The sequence below is a fragment of the Palaemon carinicauda genome, chromosome 33 (assembly GCF_036898095.1).
Source record: "Palaemon carinicauda isolate YSFRI2023 chromosome 33, ASM3689809v2, whole genome shotgun sequence".
Classification (NCBI taxonomy): Eukaryota; Metazoa; Arthropoda; class Malacostraca; order Decapoda; family Palaemonidae; genus Palaemon; species Palaemon carinicauda.
In genome coordinates this window covers 63,907,855-63,929,007 of record NC_090757.1, presented here as the reverse complement: position 1 = coordinate 63,929,007, position 21,153 = coordinate 63,907,855, and the positions used below count along the sequence as shown (strand labels likewise).

At 41.8% G+C, this 21,153-nt stretch overlaps 1 protein-coding gene across 2 annotated transcripts in view; it reads left to right on the top strand.

The window, feature by feature from the left end:
• Positions 1-21,153, top strand: part of LOC137625973 (protein FAM98A) — a 182,805-nt gene that overhangs the window by 100,477 nt on the left and 61,175 nt on the right. For both annotated transcript variants that reach the window (XM_068357046.1, XM_068357045.1), the window contains exon 6: positions 19,802-19,987. In XM_068357046.1, the coding sequence (XP_068213147.1) occupies positions 19,802-19,987 (186 nt within the window). The remainder of the gene's footprint in view (positions 1-19,801; positions 19,988-21,153) is intronic.

Sequence of the window (21,153 nt, the reverse complement as noted above, 5' to 3'; positions counted from 1 at the left end):
CTCCACGTGCCTCTTTGCCAGCACACTGAGATGCCACTTTTGACTTGAACCGCCAAGGTGTATAGACATAGTCTCAGTGTTCTTTTTTTACAGTGAAAGTATATGTCTGTTTTTGCAATGGAGAAACCACAAGTGTACATGGCTTACTGCCCTGTAGTTGCTGGATGGAAGTGGGGCAGATTCATATGAATCCTGATCCTTTGTGCATCATTTGCACAGGACATGGTCTTTCCCCTGCAACGAGTAGAAACTGGTCGTCAGTGCAGTGGTTGGAATACAAGAAGAGTAGGAAGGATGATCCAAAACATGATTGTTCACGGTCAAGATTGTCCTCAAAACATAGGAAATCTATCAGCACTTTTCCTTCTAAAAGTACTGTAATCTTAACTTCAGACCATTCTCCATCTTGAAGAAGAAGCGTGACAATGATAGTGATATTGCTTGCCGGTAAGCTATGAAAAAGCAGTGGTAGTAACTTATCAAACTTCTCTAAGTAAGCTGCTGGAAATTGATCAGGACAATAAAGAAATGGTTTTAAAAACACACTTACCTTCCTTAGCCATGGAGGGATATTGCTACAAGCACAGGGTAACAAGCTGGGATGTTCTACATCTGCCGCGCCACCGGAAGAAATGCCCGTTGTGGACCCCCTCATCCTTTTATTTAGTATCTGGACCACAGACCATATGCACTGATGACAATGAATTTGACTTCTGTTGTGACTTCACCAATAACGTTCCCTATGAACCACTACAAAAAGCATATAAGGACCTCGCTCCAAAGACTGTTTGTTCCGTAACGAATACAAACCTATGCTATTTATAGGAGTATTATTTTTGGCAAAGCTGAAAGACGAGCCATTAGACTCTTAGCAAAGGTTAACCCCCCCATGCCGCTAGGTAGCTGGGGTAGGCAGTGGGGGTTGGGAGGGTAGTAGCTAACCTTCTCACTCACACACCTGTGATTGTACTTCACTTTACCTTTGGGTCGTTAAGAGAGACGTCTCTTTCCCCTCTCCAACTGACCGACCTTACAGTAATACCTCGGCTTACGAGTGTCCCAACATATAAGAAATTTGAGATACGAAGAGAGTTTTGAGCAAATTTTTGCCCCGAGATACGAGGATACGAGACGGATCCCTATGCGGCCGCTAGGTGGCCGAGTGTGTGAGAGACTGTCCACGAGGACGGCATCGCTTGGTCTTTCCCGTCGCATCTGAGTCGCGTAAAGTTATCTCCAAGCATCGGCCGTAGTGTTTACATTTTTTACAAGTTTTTTGCGTTAATTTTTAATACAGTAATACCGACCTTACAGTAATACCTCGGCTTACGAGTGTCCCAACATATAAGAAATTTGAGATACGAAGATAGTTTTGAGCAAATTTTTGCCCCGAGATACGAGGATACGAGACGGATCCCTATGCGGCCGCTAGGTGGCCGAGTGTGCGAGAGACTGTCCACGAGGACGGCATCGCTTGGTCTTTCCCGTCGCATTTTCATAACATTTTGAAGGGGGAGACAAAAGCAAACATCCCTAGATAGGTTCCTTTTAAAAAGGCCAGCAAAAAGTAAAGGTGAAAGCGAGGCATAAAGAGCCAAGCCGGAAGAAGAAAAGTAAAAAAATGAAAATGAAAGCAAAATTATAATTAAGTTTAGTGTAACGTAAGATTAAGATTTATTTTTAAGAGTGTGTACAGTAAGCTAATTTCATTTAAGATAAATTTAAAGTTTATGTTACATATAGTTAAAAAGGTGTAGCATACTGGACGTGTTGCTGTCGAGTCTCTCTCCTCCCCGTTCTCTCTCTTTCCTCCTCTGCACACACCGCCGTTAATCGCTACCGTCTGTCTCTAGAGTAAGAACTCCATAATAATGTTATATTTTATTGCAGATCATAACCAGTACATAGGTATTTGTTATATTGTGAGCGTAGAATGTGAATTAGAACTATTCAAAACATGTTTTTCCACTGTAATATACTGTACTGTTTTTAGTTGTTTTTTCAGAGGGTGGGAACGGATTAATTTTTTTTAGTTATTTTATATGGGAAAAATTGATCCGAGATACAAGCGAATGTGAAAACATTCATTGATTTTATATATATTTTAAGCTTTCTTTACAGTGAAGAAGGGTGGAGAACCTTCCCCTATGACCTTCCTCCCTTGAACAATGGTCATCTGAATACAGTAACTCGGCTGCTGCTGCAGGGGAGTCATCATCCGTTTTGATACTCCTCTGGTTGGCTGTTATCGTCGCCCTGCCCTATATGTGTTCTTGGAGGGAATTTGCTTGCGGTCTTCACAAAGCTCGACTTCGATTTTGCTATTCTTCACTGACAACGCCGCTCACTTTACGTGGGTTAGGTTGGGCTTCCGAATGGTTTTCTTCATCAATTCAGTAAAATAATAATGGTTTGTAATACAACTTTTTTCCATAACTGGAATACAAACCAACACTATTTATAGGTGCATTACTTTAGGCGAAGCTGAAAGGGCGAGCCATCAGTCAGCCCTCTTGATATCGACCACGACCCACCCCGAGACGATATCTCGCCGGTGGATGACGAAGATCTCACTGCCAGTCCCGCATTGGAAGGTGGCCAGATAGAGTCGGAGCATGCCTTTTGGCAGGTTCTGGCTGCAGTGAGGGCCCTCAATGGGTTGTCAGACCTGGAGAGGGCTCCTCAAAAGGGCAAAGTCACAGTCCTGGATTGTGTTTTAGGCACTCAAAACCCCCAAAGTCCAGTTGACTCAAAAACCCCCAAAGTCCAGTACAGCTTTGCTCTGGTCTCAAGGGCTGAAGAGTGCCTGGCGTAAGGTTGCTTCTCAGCTCTGAATTCTCTGCATCATTCCGATCAGGCTCGTCCTCCAAGCTCTAGCAGTGTCTAGCAGTGGAAATAATATGAAGTCCTAGACGAGCCCCCTAGACTCTTCCTCTTCACCATTTGCTAGAGGACTTGAAGAGAGTCTCGCTAGAGAGCCTCTCTGGTTGTCAGAGTAGATAGAGTGAGGTATTAATGTTGTCTAATATTATACGCGCTTTTCAGGCGCTGAGCTGAGAACAATATTAGATTCGTTCTGCGTATTTACGTTTCAAACAATAGCTCTCGTTGATGATGCAGTCTTATCTTCCGGCTGTTGACGGTGATCCTGGGCGTTAGTCTTCGGTGGTAGACCCGTTGTCGCACAGGCGTCCTGTCGTCGCTGGGACCGACGTGATATCGCACAGGCGGTCTCCCAGTTTCACTGTTCAGCGGCAGGTCGATGTAGATTTGTCTCGGCAGAGCTCTGTTCCACAACAGCTATTAAAAGAAGTAGACAGCCGATCGTTAGTTTAAGCTTGACGACGTTCGCCAAATGGCAGGCGCAAGGCGCAAGCGGAGCCTGAGCGGAAACGTAACAAGGCTCAGAAGTTAATTGATGAAGGCGCTGAATGTCGGCGCCAGCGCTACGACCCACGCCAGTCAAGTCATGAGTGGGCAGAGCGCCAGCGCGAGCAGCGGCGATAGCGCTAATATCACATGAGCGCTGCGCGCCAGGACGAGGCGAAGCGCCAGCGCCAGCTAGATTTAATCTATTATAAAATCAATCGTGACAGCAAACCAAGGCAAGTGGCTGTCAATTGGATGTGGATATGGATCAACGCAAGCGCGCCCATGTTACCACTGGTGCGCCTGCTTAGCTCTAATCTCTGACTTGTTAGAAGTAGACCCGGAGGAGGTTCTCTCTCACGAGGATCAATTGGAGGATATCTCTGAGAGAAAAGAAGAGAAACCACCTTAACATTCGGTGGACTTAAAAAAAAAAAAAAAAAAAAAAAAGAAGAAGCTCGTCTTCTCGGAATTTTTTCCAGACTATCTTACACCAGTTACTCCGCGATCTCCCCCTTATGTGTTTACCTTAGGCAAGGCAGTGGAGACTTCCTTCTATACGAAAAAGGTGCTTTCCCGCTCTAAGAGAGTATTGAAGTTAATAAGAGCATGTATGGATTTAAGGGAAGCTCTGGGCAGGACATGCCTAGTTAGCTTCTAAGTCTAACGTTTGGTATGAGACGGGGGAAGTCTTGGGTTTGGGAGTTCCGGCGTCTGTGCAGGGAGACTTCTCAAGCCTGGTAGATTCTTCCCGTCTCCTGGCCATGAGAAAGAATAGACTGTAGTGGTCAATGTCGGAGTTTGACCAGCTCTTGAAAGGATAGTTCAGAGAGTTGAGGTATTTAATTTACTTGAGGGGTCACTGGGAGTCTTAAGCAGAAGAGTAACCAAGATAAAGGACACGGACACAAGTAGTCTTGTCCAACTTATGTCTTGTACGGACAGGGCAGTCAGGGATGGTTCTAACGAACTGGCTGCTTTACTTACTGCATGAGTTATAAAGAAAAGAGCTACTTTGGGTTCCTTCTTTTCTGCGGGTATCACTCCATGTTAGAAATCGGAGTTGCTTTTGCACCCATATCTTCGGCTCTTTTTCCGCAGGATTTAGTTAAGGAAGTGTCTGCAAATTGGGCTCAGAAGGCTACTCAAGATTTGGTTACTAAAACAGTCAGTAAGGTTTTACCTACGCCCTTCTCTTCTCGTAGAACTAAGGAGGGGACATTATATTCTCATTCTGCCCAGCCTTTTCAAGGTAAACTTGTAGGGAGAATTTTTTTCAAACCAGAGGCAAGAAAGCAAAGGAAAAGAGGAGCCAAGCCCAGTCGAGGCAGTGTCTGACTGCTCTCCCCTTCAAGCAGCGGGGGGAGCCAGGCTAAACAGCTTCTGCAGCCCTGGTAAAAGAACGGAGCGGACCCTTGGTCCGTACGTCGTCTATTTGATCAGAGCGCAGCTTCAATCGGATGACGTTTGACGTTCTTCCTGTCTACTAGACTAGGAAGTTAATCATCATGTAGGCACGCGGACAGAACTTGCTCTCCCAGCAGGTGCGTTGCGATTCTTAAATGAGAAGCAATCGGGTGTGTTTTTTCTTCCACGAGAGGAGCGGAAGTCAGAAGAGTCGTATATAATCCTGGCTCTTCCTCTGGAATCTGAAGCACAGTCAGGGAAGATAGACTTTGTCCTCTTAGAAGGTTGCAGAACCTAGACTAGGTCATCAACAATCAGTACTGTACGTCCCAGACCTTTCAGGAGTCGTATGTTTTCTAGTAACTTATCCCTCAGTTACTGATGGTTGCCGGAAGTTTTTTCTATTGAAAAAAAGTGACGTGTCAGCGCCAAAAGCGCCCAAGACGCATTATTCTTCCAGAGAAGAGGTGCTCAGTTTGCTTCTGTTTACACTCCCTCTCCGCCCCCAGTTTGAGGAATTGTTTAGTTCTTTCTTCTGGGGTCGGGCGACTACTATTAACGATATCTCATAGCATGGGATATGTTCAGGTCACGCACAAGGCGCGCTGGGAATGTCATAGGGACTCTCCCAGGTCGCTCACGGGGCTGCGGTTGATGATCTCTTCTAGCCTTCGCTCACACTTGAGGTGGCGCACAAGCTGCCCCGCGAGTGTAGTGTTGGTCTGAGCTAAAGGAGGTCAATTTCATCTCTTTTTAGCGTTTACGATTCTTGGGGGGAAAAAATATTTTCTCCTAAAAGAGTGAAGACTATCATAGATGAAAGGGATGTTTTTTCCTTTAGTATCATATAGCATAGTTCTCCGATGCTCAGTAGCATCTCCTCGCAAAGATAGGCTCTTGTGTCGGGAGGCGGTAGAGCAGACGCTTGTAGCGGCTCAGGCGCTGACAGTCAAAGTTGATCCTTTCATCTAGTTGTCCCATCCTCGCGATCTGCGGGATACACGTCTCCACTCATGTGGACGCATACTACACGCGAGCATCTCTCGACAAACATGGCATCCTGAAATTATAAGCAACCTAGACGCATGTGCCAGCCGGGACATATACTGGATAAGGTCAGTCAGGTTTTTCCACATCATGATAGACTAACAGTTGCTCCGGTGTGCCACTGACCGGACATGATACTGTTGCCTACGGGCAGCACGCTGTAGATTTACAGCAGGCGAGACGTACACAGAGCGCTGTATCCACTCGACAAGGTGAACGCATACAGCATGCTAGCACCTTACGGGGATGCAAGCACATGCGCCATTTTAGTCGCATATTAGACGTATACAGTCTAGTCTTTGGGTCACAGCAGTATGGACGAACTGCTGTCTTCGCGTCGCTCTCGCCTCACAACTAACGCTTTCTTGCGTCAAACTTTGACTTTGTGTGTTGAACATTTGTTGGTACACACTATCAGGTCTTAACTTCACAGCATGAGGTTCATGTTGTTGATGCTTCTTTTCAGCAGGCCTAGCTTCAGTATCGGTTTCTTGCGACTGATATGGATGCATGCGGGGAGGAGGTCAAGATCTTCTCTCTCTCTCTCGCGACTTGATGAGCATATACAGCAGTCTGGAACCATACTGGTCCCATGCTGGGAACATGCTGGGTGTTTGCTGGAAGCATGTCATTAGTCCGTTTTTTCCTGCGTCAGGATCTCGAACGCTTTATTTTTAAACCATCAAGTTTTAGGTCTAGCTGCCTCCAGTATTTTGGAAAACCCCTATGATCAAGAGGTTGTTCGAAGGAGGCAGCTGAGGCTATCGCTTGTACAAGGGACCTTTGCCTCAAGGTTTTACAGCCCAATTAGGGTGTTTTATGGAGTGGTGTAGAGCTAAAGGGCTCTTCATTTGGCAACTCTTAGACAAGCGGCCTGTTTCTTCTCAGACCTTGGAGGGAAAACACATTTTTTCCCCCCCTCGACCATCAAGGGAGTATGCGGACAGTTGTCTGCAGACGCAGGAGATTGCATCTATCAAATATAGACCTTATAGATCTTCTCAGGTCATTTAAGATGATTTAGAAGGGTCAGCAAGATGCTCCAGCCTAAATTTAGGATTCGTTTCTGGAATTTCGCTGTAGTGACAGATCCGAGCCTTTACACTTGGTTACATTTTAAGGCCTAACTTTGGAAACTTTCTAAATAAGTCTACTATAGTTGAGAGCCAGTGAAGTTCAATCTTTTAGCAAGAACATGGACTTCACAATGGTTAAACCATAGGCGCTTTGCATCCTGGATTCTTGATCTTTAACAAACGTCCTTCTCATCCATGGCCTAAATCTTTCGGGATCTTTATCCTCTCGGATTTGGTTTGTGAAGGGCTATGAAGAATATTTTACCCGGTTAAAACGATGGAGTTTTATCGGGACAGAACCAAATAGGTTAAGAGTCTATTCATGACTCTTTGGTGCACGGTCAAGAAGCCTGCGCTATCTATGTCTAAAACGCTCTATCGTCTAGTATAGACTTTAATGACAAGAGTTCTTTCATACTGTTGGGTAACAGATCGTAACATGTTGAAAGGGTAAAGACTCATGAAGTTAGAGCTATAAGAGCTTCTGTAACTTTTAAACTAATCTGTTCTCTGAAAAGCATCGCGTATACAGCCTTGTGAAGGGGTATTCCTGTATTCGTCTTGCTTTTCTTAGATCGTATTCAGTCTCTTTATGAGGACGTCTACGTTTTGGGTTCACTCCTAATAACGAGTGAAGTAGTAGGTGAGACATTCACCACTACATTTCCCTATATTCCTAGTACCCCTGTTCTTCTCTTGGAACTATTATATATGTTTTTATGATTGTATGTGAAGATTGGTCGACAATCCTCCACAATCTTTGACCTAGTCAGGTGGTCGTTTTGTTCCTAGAGAGTGGCCGGAACAAGGGTATTAGTTGAGGTCCTGTCATGTTATAGGTTATTGAACCGTTTGACAGCTCCTAGAGATCATCAGCCCCCTGGGTGGACCGCTGGATCTTCTAAGGATAGCAGACAAATGAGGCAGAGCATTGCTGTCAGCTTCCTTATCAGGTGAGAACCTCTTAAGTAGTTTGTGTAACGCTTAAGTGAATTTCCAATTATGTAGTTGTCTCTGACCCACCACCAAGGGTGTCAATCAGCCATTCTTATATAACCAGCGTTTAAGTTTTATATTTAAAAATATTTTCATAATAGAATAAATTTTTGAATATACTTACCCGCTGGTTATATAAGTTGAAAACCCACCCTCCTCCCCTCTAGAGACCATGGGTCATGGAAAATCTGAAGAGGTTGGGTATAGTTCCACCTGTTGTACTGTGAGGGCACTAGTGTACACCTGGCATATCTGCGATAGCCACGCAGGATTTTTGAATTTCCTACCAAGGCGTCAGGGACGCTAGCCATTCTTATATAACCAGCGGGTAAGTATATTCAAAAATTTATTTTATTATGAAAATATCATTTCTCTTTCTCTCTCTCACCCATTTCTTCGTCTCAATATTATTTCGACCTCCTAATTTTATAAACTTAATTTTGTCCTGCTGTCCTAACTCTATGAGTATTATTACTCTTAAATTGTATATTTATGTACATGTACTGTATGCATATGTATGTATTTTTCATCTTGTTTGTTCATTTATTTATTTTATTAATTTATTTTTTTATATAAATGGTGTGGATATTTCCACATTCGTTATTACTGCCTGCTTAGATGAATGGGAGGAGGGATCATGGTTGGGAGGTATTTGCATTCAAAGCTATTTGTGAGAAGATTGGATTGTCAGATCATTTCCTTTTGGGAGGAACTAATCTCAAGGGTTGGGTAATCTGAATTTGTGGGGATCCAATCCTTGAGGTGGAACTCTTGGCCTCTGGCCGTAAGCCCATGATTACAGATATGGGGAGGACTATTCCATATTTTCTTCATCTCAGTCCTTACAGGTGGGTTTAGCTTACACCTGTGCCTCTATATCTGTTTTGGTGCTATCCTTCTGGTAGGGTATGAATTGGACCATCTTGAAAGTATACTCTGTGCCGATAGTGGAGAATGCAAATCTCCTTTCCAACGTATGATACTTAATTAATAATCTCAAGCAGTTAAACCAACCAAACAATCAACAACAACCAAAAAAGAAAATTCCACCCTGATTATGGACCCTTCAAACACTGACTCCCTATCCCTTGGATATGCTAAACCCCCCCCCCCCCCCCCATCCTCGGGCACTGTTGACGACCTGTGGCAATTCTATTAGGGAAATTTCTGTTGCTGACTTAGGAACAAAAAAGGACCACTCTAATGTTCAGAAATTAAAAGTCATTCATATATGCAATTTGCCAATAAGCTGTTATTATCAAGCATTGTGGGTGTCTATTAAATCTTATGGTAAAATAGGTGAATTAAGTATGAGTTTTAAGGAAGATGAAAAATGGGAAGCATGCATCTGTTTTGATAATCACGAGGAGGCTTTCAAAGCAGTTTGTGAAGTCTGAAAAATTAAGATTGATAATAGCGCAAGATTACCGGAGCACTATGTAGTATTGCTCCTAGAGACCTGGAAATATATTGCCTTAGTGACTGGCATCAAAATGAGTCTATGGGCCCAAAAATGAACTTAATAAGAGAAAGAAAGCGTAAACCACCCATGTGGATTATTGCAGCATACAATTATTTTGAATTATGTAGACTTAATACAACAGAAAGTAGGCACTATAGAACATGGAGACATTTCTAGATTTGGCAAGAAGTCTACTTAAATTCATGCCAAATCTAGAGCACAGTCTATCTATTATGTTAGATAATATAAAAATACAATGGAACCTCTACATACGATCTTAATTCGTTCCAGGAAGTGCTTCGTATGTTAAAACAATCGTATGTTGGAGCAAATATTCCCATAAGAATACACTGTAATTTGTATAATTCATTCCACAGCCCAAAAACATATGATAACTCCTTAATAAATTACTACATATAATTACACATAACAATAACACAATTGCATAATATGAAAGAAAGATGTAAGAAAAAATAATTATAAAGAAATAATAAATAAAAAAGATTTTTATTATCACTTTACCTTAGAGACAGGCCAACGCAGCTGTAGGAATTGCTACGCAGGAGGAGACAGACGATCGGCGAGAAGGTAGAGATGGTGACTAAAAGTGCTCTCTCTATTTCTGTTTCTCACTAAACAAAGTATTAACATGCTCTCTCTCTCTCTCTCTCTCTCTCTCTCTCTCTCTCTCTCTCTCTCTCTCTCTCTCTCTCTGTGTGTGTGTGTTAGAGATGTCTATTAATTTAATTTTTTCGGAGAGAGAGAGAGATTACAAAAAAATGTGTTTGGAGTACATATGATTTTTAACAGCGTCAATGAGTTGGAAGACAATTAAATGTAACTAAAAAAGTAATATCAGCGACTCTGAATTCCTTTATTAACTAAAACAAATATAGATACAAACACACACACACATGTAGGAATTGCTACGCTGGAGGAGACAGACGATCGGCGAGGAGGTAGGGATGATGACTGCGATAACGTACCGTAACTTACTCTAACTTACACTACAGAAACTTTAACCTAACTTAGCTTATTTATTTTTTTTTTATATTTCATATCTTTTACATTGTTTTTTTTTTTGTTTTTTTTTTTTGTTTTTTTTTCTCTTTAATTTTCATCATTTTCAGTGATGAGTTACAGTAAGTTATCGCAGTCACCATCTCTACCTCCTCCCCGACCGTCTGTCTCCTCCTGTGTAGCAATTTCTACACCTGTGTGTGTGTGTGTGTGTTTGTGCATACGCACACGAGTGTTTTTATCTATATTTGTCTTAGGTAATAAAGGAATTCAGATTTGCTGATATTACTTTCTTAGTTACATTTAATTGTCTTTCAACTCGTTGACGCTGTTAAAAATCATATGTACTCTAAACACATTTTTGTTCTCTCTCTCTCTCTCTCTCTCTCTCTCTCTCTCTCTCTCTCTCTCTCTCTCTCTCTCTCTCTCTCTCTCTCTCTCTCTCAGAAAAAATCAACAGACATCTCTAACACACTAACAGCAAAGAAGAACAAGAGAGAGAGAGAGAGACCTATGTTTAGAGAGATACAGAAATAGAGAGAGGACTTTTTTAAAAGAGCTTGTTAATGCTATCTTAGTTTTCTTTGCTTCTCTTTTTTTTCTTTCTGTTCATCACGCTGGCCCTTCTCACAAATGATCGTTTCACCAACAATCTCTTTGTCCTTTATCCCTATCAACAAAAGGCGTTCCATCTCTTCCAGGATATTGCTACGACGTTTTGAAATAATGGTGATCCCCTTCGATGGTTTGACTGCTTTAATGGCTGCCTTCTGCTTGATGATCGTCGAGATCATAGACATATTCCAGCCATATTGTTTAACCAGATCACTCACATGCACACTGCTCTTTTGTTTTTCTATAATTTCTTGCTTCAATTCTAATGAAAGAATTGCCTTCTTCCTTTTTTCACCACTACTAATACCTGTACTGAAACTCAGCTTCTTAGGCACCATGATTATAGGTAAAATAAAAAAGGAAACGTGAGAAAAGGAAGATAATAAACACTGTTAATAACAAACTAAACAAAGGACAACCACACGATATACACGAAAAAAGAGAACAGACCAACTCGACGCTCAATGGCGTCACTCTTACGTGCTGCCATCTACCGGCGTAAACAAGATCAACATTGGATGTTGGAGCATGACGTCAGGTGTCGAGACAAATATTTGATCGAATTTTACTTCGGATGTTGGAACAGTCGTATGTAAAGACAATTGTATGTAGAGATTCCACTGTAGAAGATGATTTAATCATTATCATTACTTGCTAAGTTACCACCCTATTTGGAAAAGCAGGATGCTATAAGCCCAGGGGCTCCAAGAAGCAAAGGTAAAATATTTTAAGAAGAATAACAACATTAAAATAAATATTTTCTATATAAACTATAAATACTTTAACAAAACAAGAGGAAGAGAAATTAGATAGAACGGTGTGCCCGAGTGTACCCTCAAGCAAGAGAACTCTAACCCAAGACAGTGGAAGACCATAAGACCATGGTACAGAGGCAATGGCACTACCCAAAACTAGAGAACAATGGTTTGATTTTAGTGTCCTTCTCCTAGAAGAGTTGCTTACCATATCTAAATTCTCTTCTACCCTTGTCAATAGGAAAGTAGCCACTGAATAATTACAGTGCAGTAGTTAACCCCTTGAACAAAGAAGAATTGTTTGGTTATCTCAGTGTTGTCATATGTATGAGGACAGAGGAGAATCTGTAAAGAATAGGCCAGACTTTTCGGTGTATATGTAGACAAAGGGAAAGACCCGTAACCAGAGAGAAGAATCCAATGTAGTACTGTCTGGCCAGTCAAAGGACCCCATAACACACTAGCGGTAGTATTTCAACGGGCGGCTGGTGCCCTGGCCAACCTACAAGATATCAAGCCACATTTGAATTTCAGTTTTGGTAGAGGGGTTATTTGTAATAAAGATCCTTATGAATTCAATGAAGAAATGTCAGATATGTGCCCTAGAGAAATATGGAAGTTTCATAAGATTCCAAGAACCACTATGATTATTTTAACATTCAAGACCATGACATACCCTTTCATGTATACATTGAAGAAGAGAGGATTCCTGTTTGTGTCTATAAAGAGAAACATAGAGAGTGCTATAATTGCTAAAATTTGGGCATCCACGAAGATTATGCAAAAAAGAAAAGGTCTGCGAAAATTGTTCGGATCCTGAGCATGGACTTTACACTGTTATTTAGAAGTGCACTAATTGTAGCCAGAATCATAAAGCTACTAATAAGAAATGTCCTCAGTATGAAGTAGACGAGGCTGTTCAATCGAAAAAAAGGGAGACCACTATCCCTCTCCCCTCCAACGAGAAATGGAAAAATACCTTGTGCAAATAGGTACAATATCTGAAAAAGTTGATGACCTTCAACAAACTTAAAACAATAAAAAATTTAAATTGAGGCTTACCATTCCCCTCAAGAATTAGATAAAAAGAACATTGAAAAGGCAAATGTAAAACCTAATTGTTCCAGCGCAAATACAAACCCTCTGCTATATATAGGGGTATTACTTTTGGTGTACTTGAAAAACGAGTCAAGACAATTTTAGTGATGGATAACTACCCCATCCGCTAGTTTGCAGTTGGGAGTGGGGTAGCCCGGCTACCCCGCTCACTCACACCTGTTTGCTAAGTAGCCACTTTTGCTTTTGGCTCAGTAGTGTATGGACGCTCTCTCCCGCATTTCAACTTGCCTTGGCTAATCTTTTTCTTTTTCTCATTTCAGTTGTGTGTGTGCAGTACATGCCCTGATCCCGAGGTCCGCTTATGCTGTATATTTGTCATCCGTTGAGACGGACCCTCGCCTGCTGTGCCTGGTTTGCTGGGGTCATTGGTGTTCAAGGGATGACGCCTGTGATCAATGTCGGGAGTGGCCGGCCTCTCAGTGTGAGAGGTTCAGGAATCGAAGGAAGAAGTAGTCTTAACGCGATTCTTTGCCTTCGGGGTCTTCCTCGAAATCAAAGAAATCGTGAGCTGCTTCAATTCCACAACCTCTTTCCTAAGCTGGTCCTCTGCGGGGCCCTTTCGGGAGGGGCGAGTAGCAGCGCATGCCTGGTTACTCTAGGTCAACGTTGTGGGTTAGGTGACGGTGTTGACTCCCCTAGTGAGTCAGCTCCTTCCCTCCCCCCAGGGAGTGCCTCCTTATTTACTGATATTGTATCTTTCTGGCCGTCGCTGGTCCCCTTTTGAAGGAAGCCGTGTTCGAACTCTTTCAATTGGGAGCGAAGAAAAGGCGTTCTCCTTCCTCCGCAGAGGTTGACCCTCCTGAAGGCATAGGCGCTGCAGCCTGTCGGTCAGACTTCGAGTCTGTCAAACACCAAGGATTTGGCTGACCCACCAGGGTTGGTGGCAGAGCATTCTCCAAGGCAGGTTTCCCCTTCCGGGAACGATTCTCTCATTGTATTGGTTTGTGGACTGGCCAGATATAGCACGCTGACTGCCTAGTGTTCGAATGCCGACCACACTCCAATCTTCACTACACAAAAAAGGTAAAACGGTGGAAAACCAAAAATCTGGATAACAGGTCAAGAGAACTTGGCACTGGGCACCACCCCTTGATTTTATATTGGGTGAGGGAACCCCACTAGAACCTTACTTCCCTATTATTTATCCTGGCTTGAGTTTGCTCAATAAACAGGTATCATGACCATTCATTCATTTCTGGGAAAATGAGCAGTATATATGAATAGCTTGAATCTCAGGTTAGATTTTATAAAGCAATAAATAATACTAAACATATAATGGGTGGCTGAGAAGGGGACACAATGGTGTAAGGTACTAGAATGAAATGCTGTCTTCATGAAACAAGAAAAATATTTATTGGGTGGAAAGGAAAAAAGTTTATATCATTCCTGAGAGAAAGAAAAAACTTACAATCCTCAGTGTTACACCCAGAGGGGATGGCTAAATAGCATATCAAATACAGTATAGTAACTTCCTAAAGCTATGCTACAAACATCTACATATTATAGTACATGATAAACACCACTGTGTGTATGTTGCTGTGGCCTGGGTGGTCCAACTATCTCAACAAGCAACACTACCGTTACAATAAACGTCCAGACACAAAATGTTTTCAGCAGCCCAACTCCGGCAGCTACAATCATTGTCAAAGTTCCCAGCGGGTGGCACAAGAAATTATCAAGCTTAATGGAGAACCTCATCACATAACTTTTCAAGATCCACGTAGTAAGTGAACAGTCTGGTTAAAAAAAAAAACTGAATATGTTTTCAACCGTGGGGTTTTCTTACACTGAGGTGTCCACTGCACTAATATCCTAAGAATTACCCACTTTCGAAAACTAGAAACTGTGTTCACCAGCTTATGTCTATATCACTTTCAAAAGCAGAGAGGAGTCCAGATCACTCTCTCCACCTATCTTTAACAGGTTCTCCATAGTTCATCAAGTCAGATACTTTACACAGGTACCTACTTTTGACAGTCTACACCAGGCTGACCAGTGACTTGAACAGGTGCTGGATTGTACAATATTATTCCTGATCGTGTACCTCTTCTTGTCTCCCTACTGGGTGTAGGGTCTTTCTGTCATTACCTGTTAAAAGAAATAATAACAGATTAAGGCACTTCTTTTGGGGGGGCCACTTGATGGCTATAAAAAATATGCAACAAATAAAGTGTTCATAAAATCCAAACCATAAAGCTTTTTTCTCACACAAGCCATCATTTATTGCATTCCCCTCCCCCCCCTTATTAGCCCTCAAGCTCATCCAAAAAAATGTCTCGTAACTGACAGAAACACCCCACACAAACTCTGTACATTTAAGTGAATAAATTTTACCTTACAAAAATAAATTCAGTAAAAAAGGTAGGATGATCAACTAAAAAAGATTTAATTCATCATCCGTCCCTTCAGCTACTTATTAGATTATATGTATTACATTAGGTACATTATTTAACAGTTTCATGATAAAAATTTTTCATTTTTCTCATGGAACTTCGTAGGATTTCACATTTCGCTACTGATTCCGAGGGATGGCGAAAGGTTCCTTTCACCTTCATTCCAGAGTTTGTGGCAAAATCCCAGAACACTGCTGTCGACAATGGCATGTTCAATTTTTTCTCCTCTTCCCTTTGGAATGTTGCTACTGACAGTCCAGATGATTTGCTTCTTTGTTTTTTGAGGTCCCTCAGATGCTATCAGAACAGAACCCAATCCTTCAGACAGCAGATGCATAATCTCGTTATTAGTGTTCGCAGTACTAAAAAGATTTAAAAGAACACCATTTTCCTCTGTCTTCATGAAACCATCAAAAGGTGTATCGCGAAGCATAGAATCCCATTATTATTATTATTATTATTATTATTATTATTATTACTACTTGCTAAACTACAACCCTAGTTTGAAAAGCAGAATGCTATAAGCCCAGCGGCTCCAACAAGGAAAATAGCCCAGTGAGGCAGGGAAACAAGGAAAAATAAGATATCTTAAGAACAGTAAGAACATTAAAATAGATATTTCTTAGAAAAACTATAAAAACTTTAACGAGGAAGAGAAAGACGATAGAATAGTGTGCCCGAGTGTACCCTCAAGCAAGAGAACTCTAACCTAAGATAATGGAAGACCATGGTACAGAGGCTATGGTACTATCCAAGACTAGAGAATAATGGTTTGATTTTGGAGTGTCCTCTTAGAAGAACTGCTTACCATAGCTAAAGAGTCTTTTACCCTTACCAAGAGAAAAGTGGCCACTGAATAATCACAGTCCAGTTGTTAAACCCTTGAGTGAAGAAGAATTGTTTGGTAATCACAGTGTTGTCAGTTGTATGAGGACAGAGGAGAATCTGTAAAGAACAGGCTAGACTATTCGGTGTATGTGTAGGCAAAGGGATGGGGAACTGTAGCCAGAAAGAAGGATCACATGTAGCACTGTCTGGCCAGTCAAAGGACCCATTAACACTAGCAGTAGTATCTCAACCATTGGCTGGTGCCCTGGCTAGCCTACTACCTCTAATGGTTTAATTCCAGTATGAGCCCATAAAGTCAGAGGAATTGGCTCGATGCTGGCTTTTAGGAAGAACTTGTTGGTGGCACAAGTATTAAAGGCTGTGGTTTGAAAACCTTTACAGCCCACTATTTGCCAGAGTATACCATAGGTCTTTAGACATGTGTTCAATGGGTCCGGTGGTAGTTACTCAACATGTTTTTAGTGTACCTAACTTCATAGGGGACAAAATCATCTCTATGATAACGGTTGCAACGTTTAGAATAAGTGGTAAGAAATCTGGCCCCTTTTGCTCCCCTCCTGTTCCTCACAGGGGCTGTAGCAGTTTTCCCCTTATTTTCTAGATTGGTCATTAATGCAAATAAGCTGTCACATGGATTGCTGTTCTATAATGATCATAGGGATAGGGTAGTTTTTCATTTAGAACCCATAACTTACATTGACAGCACAGTATATCCTTACAAGGATATAAGGTTCCTCCATGACCATCTGTCCATAGACAGAAACCTAGCTTAACCTTTGAGATCCTTATTTTAAGTTGAAAGATACATACATACATACATATACTAAGGCACTTCCCCCAATTTTGGGGGGTAGCCAACATCAACAAATGAAACAAAACAAAAAAGGGAACCTCTACTCTCTATGTTCCTCCCAGCCTAACAAGGGACTCAAAAGAGTTCAGCTGGTACTGCTAGGGTGCCACAGCCCACCCTCCCACATTATCCACTACAGATGAAGCTTCATACTGCTGAATCCCCTACTGCTGCTACCTCAGCGGTCATCTAAGGCATCGGAGGAAGCAGCAGGGCCTACCGGAACTGCGTCACAATCGCTCGCCATTCATTCCTATTTCTAAAGAGAGCCTCTCTCACATCAATCCTCCTATCACCCAGAGCTTCCTTCACTCCATCCATCCACCCAAACCTTGGCCTTCCTCTTGTACTTCTCCCATCAACTCTTGCATTCATCACCTTCTTTAGCAGACAGTCATTTTCCATTCTCTCAACATGGCCAAACCACCTCAACACATTCATATCCACTCTAGCTGCTAACTCATTTCTTACACCCGTTCTCACTCTCACCACTTCATTCCTAACCCTATCTACTCGAGATACACCAGCCATACTCCTTAGACACTTCATCTCACACACATTCAATTTCTGTCTCCATCACTTTCATTCCCCACAACTCCGATCCATACATCACAGTTGGTACAATCACTTTCTCATATAGAACTCTCTTTACATTCATGCCCAACCCTCTATTTTTTACTACTCCCTTAACTGCTCCCAACACTTTGCAACCTTCATTCACTCTCTGACGTACATCTGCTTTCACTCCACCATTTGCTGCAACAACAGACCCCAAGTACTTAAACTGATCCACCTCCTCAAGTAACTCTCCATTCAACATGACATTCAACCTTGCACCACCTTCCCTTCTCGTACATCTCATAACCTTACTCTTACCCACATTAACTCTCAACTTCCTTCTCTCACACACCCTTCCAAATTCTGTCACTAATCGGCCAAGCTTCTCTTCTGTGTCTGCAACCAGTACGGTATCATCTGCAAACAACAACTGATTTACCTCCCATTCATGGTCATTCTCGTCTACCAGTTTTAATCCTCGTCCAAGCACTCGATCATTGACCTCTCTCACCACTCCATCAACATACAAGTTAAACAACCACGGCGACATCACACATTCCTGTCTCAGCCCCACTCTCACCAGAAACCAATCACTCACTTCATTTCCTATCCTAACTCATGCTTTACTACCTTTGTAGAAACTTTTCGCTGCTTGCAACAACCTTCCACCAATTCTATATAACCTCATCACATTCCACATTGCTTCCCTATCAACTCTATCATACGCTTTCTCCAGATCCATAAACGCAACATACACCTCCTTACCTTTTGCTAAATATTTCTCGCATATCTGCCTTACTGTAATAATCTGATTCATACAACCCCTACCTCTTCTAAAACCACCCTGTACTTCTAAGATTGCATTTTCTGTTTTATACTTGATCTTATTAATCATTACTCTACCATACACTTTTCCAACTACGCTTAACAAACTAATACCTCTTGAATTGCAACACTCATGCACATCTCCCTTACTCTTATATAGTGGTACAATACATGCACAAACCCAATCTACTGGTACCATTGACAACACAAAACACATATTAAACAATCTCACCAACCATTCAAGTACAGTCACACCCCCTTCCTTCAACATCTCAGCTCTCACACCATCCATACCAGACGCTTTTCCTACTCTCGTTTCATCTAGTGCTCTCCTCACTTCATCTATTGTAATCTCTTTCTCATTCTCATCTCCCATCACTGGCACCTCAACACCTGCAACAGCAATTATATCCGCCTCCTTATTATCCTCAACATTCAGTAAACTTTCAAAATATTCCGCCCATCTTTTCCTTGCCTCCTCTCCTTTTAACAACCTTCCATTTCCATCTTTCACTGTCTCTTCAATTCTTGAGCCAGCCTTCCTTACTCTCTTCACTTCTTTCCAAAACAACTTCTTATTCTCTTCATATGAATGACCCAATCCCTGACCCCACCTCAGGTCAGCTGCCCTCTTTGCCTCACGTACCTTGCGCTTCACTTCCACATTTTTCTCTCTATATTTTTCATACTTCTCTGTACTATTACTTTGCAGCCATTCTTCAAAAGCCCTCTTTTTCTCTTCCACTTTTACCTTCACTCCTTCATTCCACCATTCACTGCCCTTCCTCATGCTGCCTCCAACAACCTTCTTGCCACACACATCACTTTCAATCCCAACAAAATTTTCTTTTACTAACTTCCACTCCTCTAAATTGCCAGTTTCTCTTACTTTCACTTTGTCATATGTCATTTTCAACCTTTCCTGATATTTACTTTTTACCCCCGGTTTTATTAGCTCTTCAACCCTCACTAGCTCCCTTTTACATCCACCTCTTACGGTTCAAGTGGTTTGCCTTCCTGGGATTTTAAACTAGCCATTTAGGTTATAGGAGCCTCCTCTCACCTCATGATTAGTTACCTATTAAAGGACAAGGTTTTGTATTTGTGTAGGAACAATTAAAGGTTAAAAGTAATTTGCATATTTCCTAACTATATAAACAAGAGTTATTGTAATTTTAATTTCCTCTGTCAATCACCCCACTAGCCCTAGTTGACGGTCAGAGTGGCTACTCGGTATGCTGGCGAGGAGGCAGAGTTTCTCCCGCCTCCCAGTGGTAACAACTGACATATCTTGTTTAGATTTTAACAGCCAAATTCCATCCAAGCTGAATTCCTATTCCTATTAAAGGACTCAGTTTTGTATAGTTAGAAAAAAAATGATTAAGATTTGCGATACAGTACTTTATTTGAATAAATAATGTTGTAATGAACTAAATTTATTTTTTATTTTTTATTAGTGGTCTGACAAAGCAAAGATGAGGGAAAATGACTTGGCAAAGGCTTTTAGGACCAAACGTGATAATATGAAGGAGGAACCAGATGTTTCTCTAGGTGACATGTTAGCTGCACGGGAAGATCTGGCTGTCCTAGAAAAGACAAGTAATGCAAGTGTTCGAAAGCAGACGAAAACTCCGCTAAATAAGGTGAGGAAAGCCAGATGAATTAATCTTTAAATGCTCAATTCTTGATTTTTGAAGGTACCAGGATTCCTCAAATTAACATAGCTGTTGCTGATAATTTTGCTATATTTTAGTGCTTGAAGTGGATGATTTGTGTTTGTTCCGTAACTCAAATACAAACCTACACTATTTATTTAGGGGTATTACCGGCGAGGGTGAAATGTCGAGCCATTAAAATTTAGCGAGGGTTAATTAGTTATCGGGGGTAGGCGGGTAGCTTGTTACCGCTCCCACTCACACAGTGGTGATCAAGGTCACTTTTACTTTTGGCTCGCATGGAGACCAGTTGTTACTGCTCTTCCTCCTCGCCTATTTTGGACTGCCATTAATTTTTGTTTTTTAACTTGCTTGTTTCTTATATGTATACAGTATATGAAAACATTCTTAATGTTTATGTATATGTACTTTATATAGAAATGTTGCAAGTTTCCTTTTCAGTTTTTGTACTGTGCTTGTGATAACATATATGACACGTTCTCAAGACACTTGTGCAAGGCCGGGGAACCTTCCCTTCCGACCTCTCCCCCCTTGTCCATCGGTCTTCCCTTCGGCGAATAACCTTCCGTTGACCTGGCCGCCGCCGTAGGGAAATTGTCATTGTTTGGACCTTCCTCGTTCAACTATTGTCTTCCCCTCTTCCACAGGGAACATAAGGATTACTGAGGGAAGGGAGTGTGGCCTTTCAGAGATTGACTTCGGTCTTTCTCTTCTCAATCCCATTCACCTTACATGGGCTTCCACCAGTATGCTAACGGAGGGAGCACCTTTCCTGTTCGCGGGTTAGGTTGCGCTTCCGATTGTTTTTCTTAATTTTAAGTGAAATTATAATTGTTTGTAATTTAACTTTTCAGCTTCTCCGCGGGAAACACTTCCCTTCGGAAGATCACTGGTTCTTCCTATTAGTGAATATTATTATCTGATTTAAATAATTGTAATTCTTGTTTTATTACAGTTACTCTGCTCCCCTTCTCCCGTTGATGTCGACCGGGGAAGGGAGGGCTCAGTTCTTATTTTGTTTGTTCCTCGGTGATCTCCTTTCCCGTCGCGGACTAGTTGTTCCTCCCAAGAGAGTTTTTTGTTACATAATATATTTTATTTTTCCTCAGTTAGCGATGCAGTTTTTCTTCGTT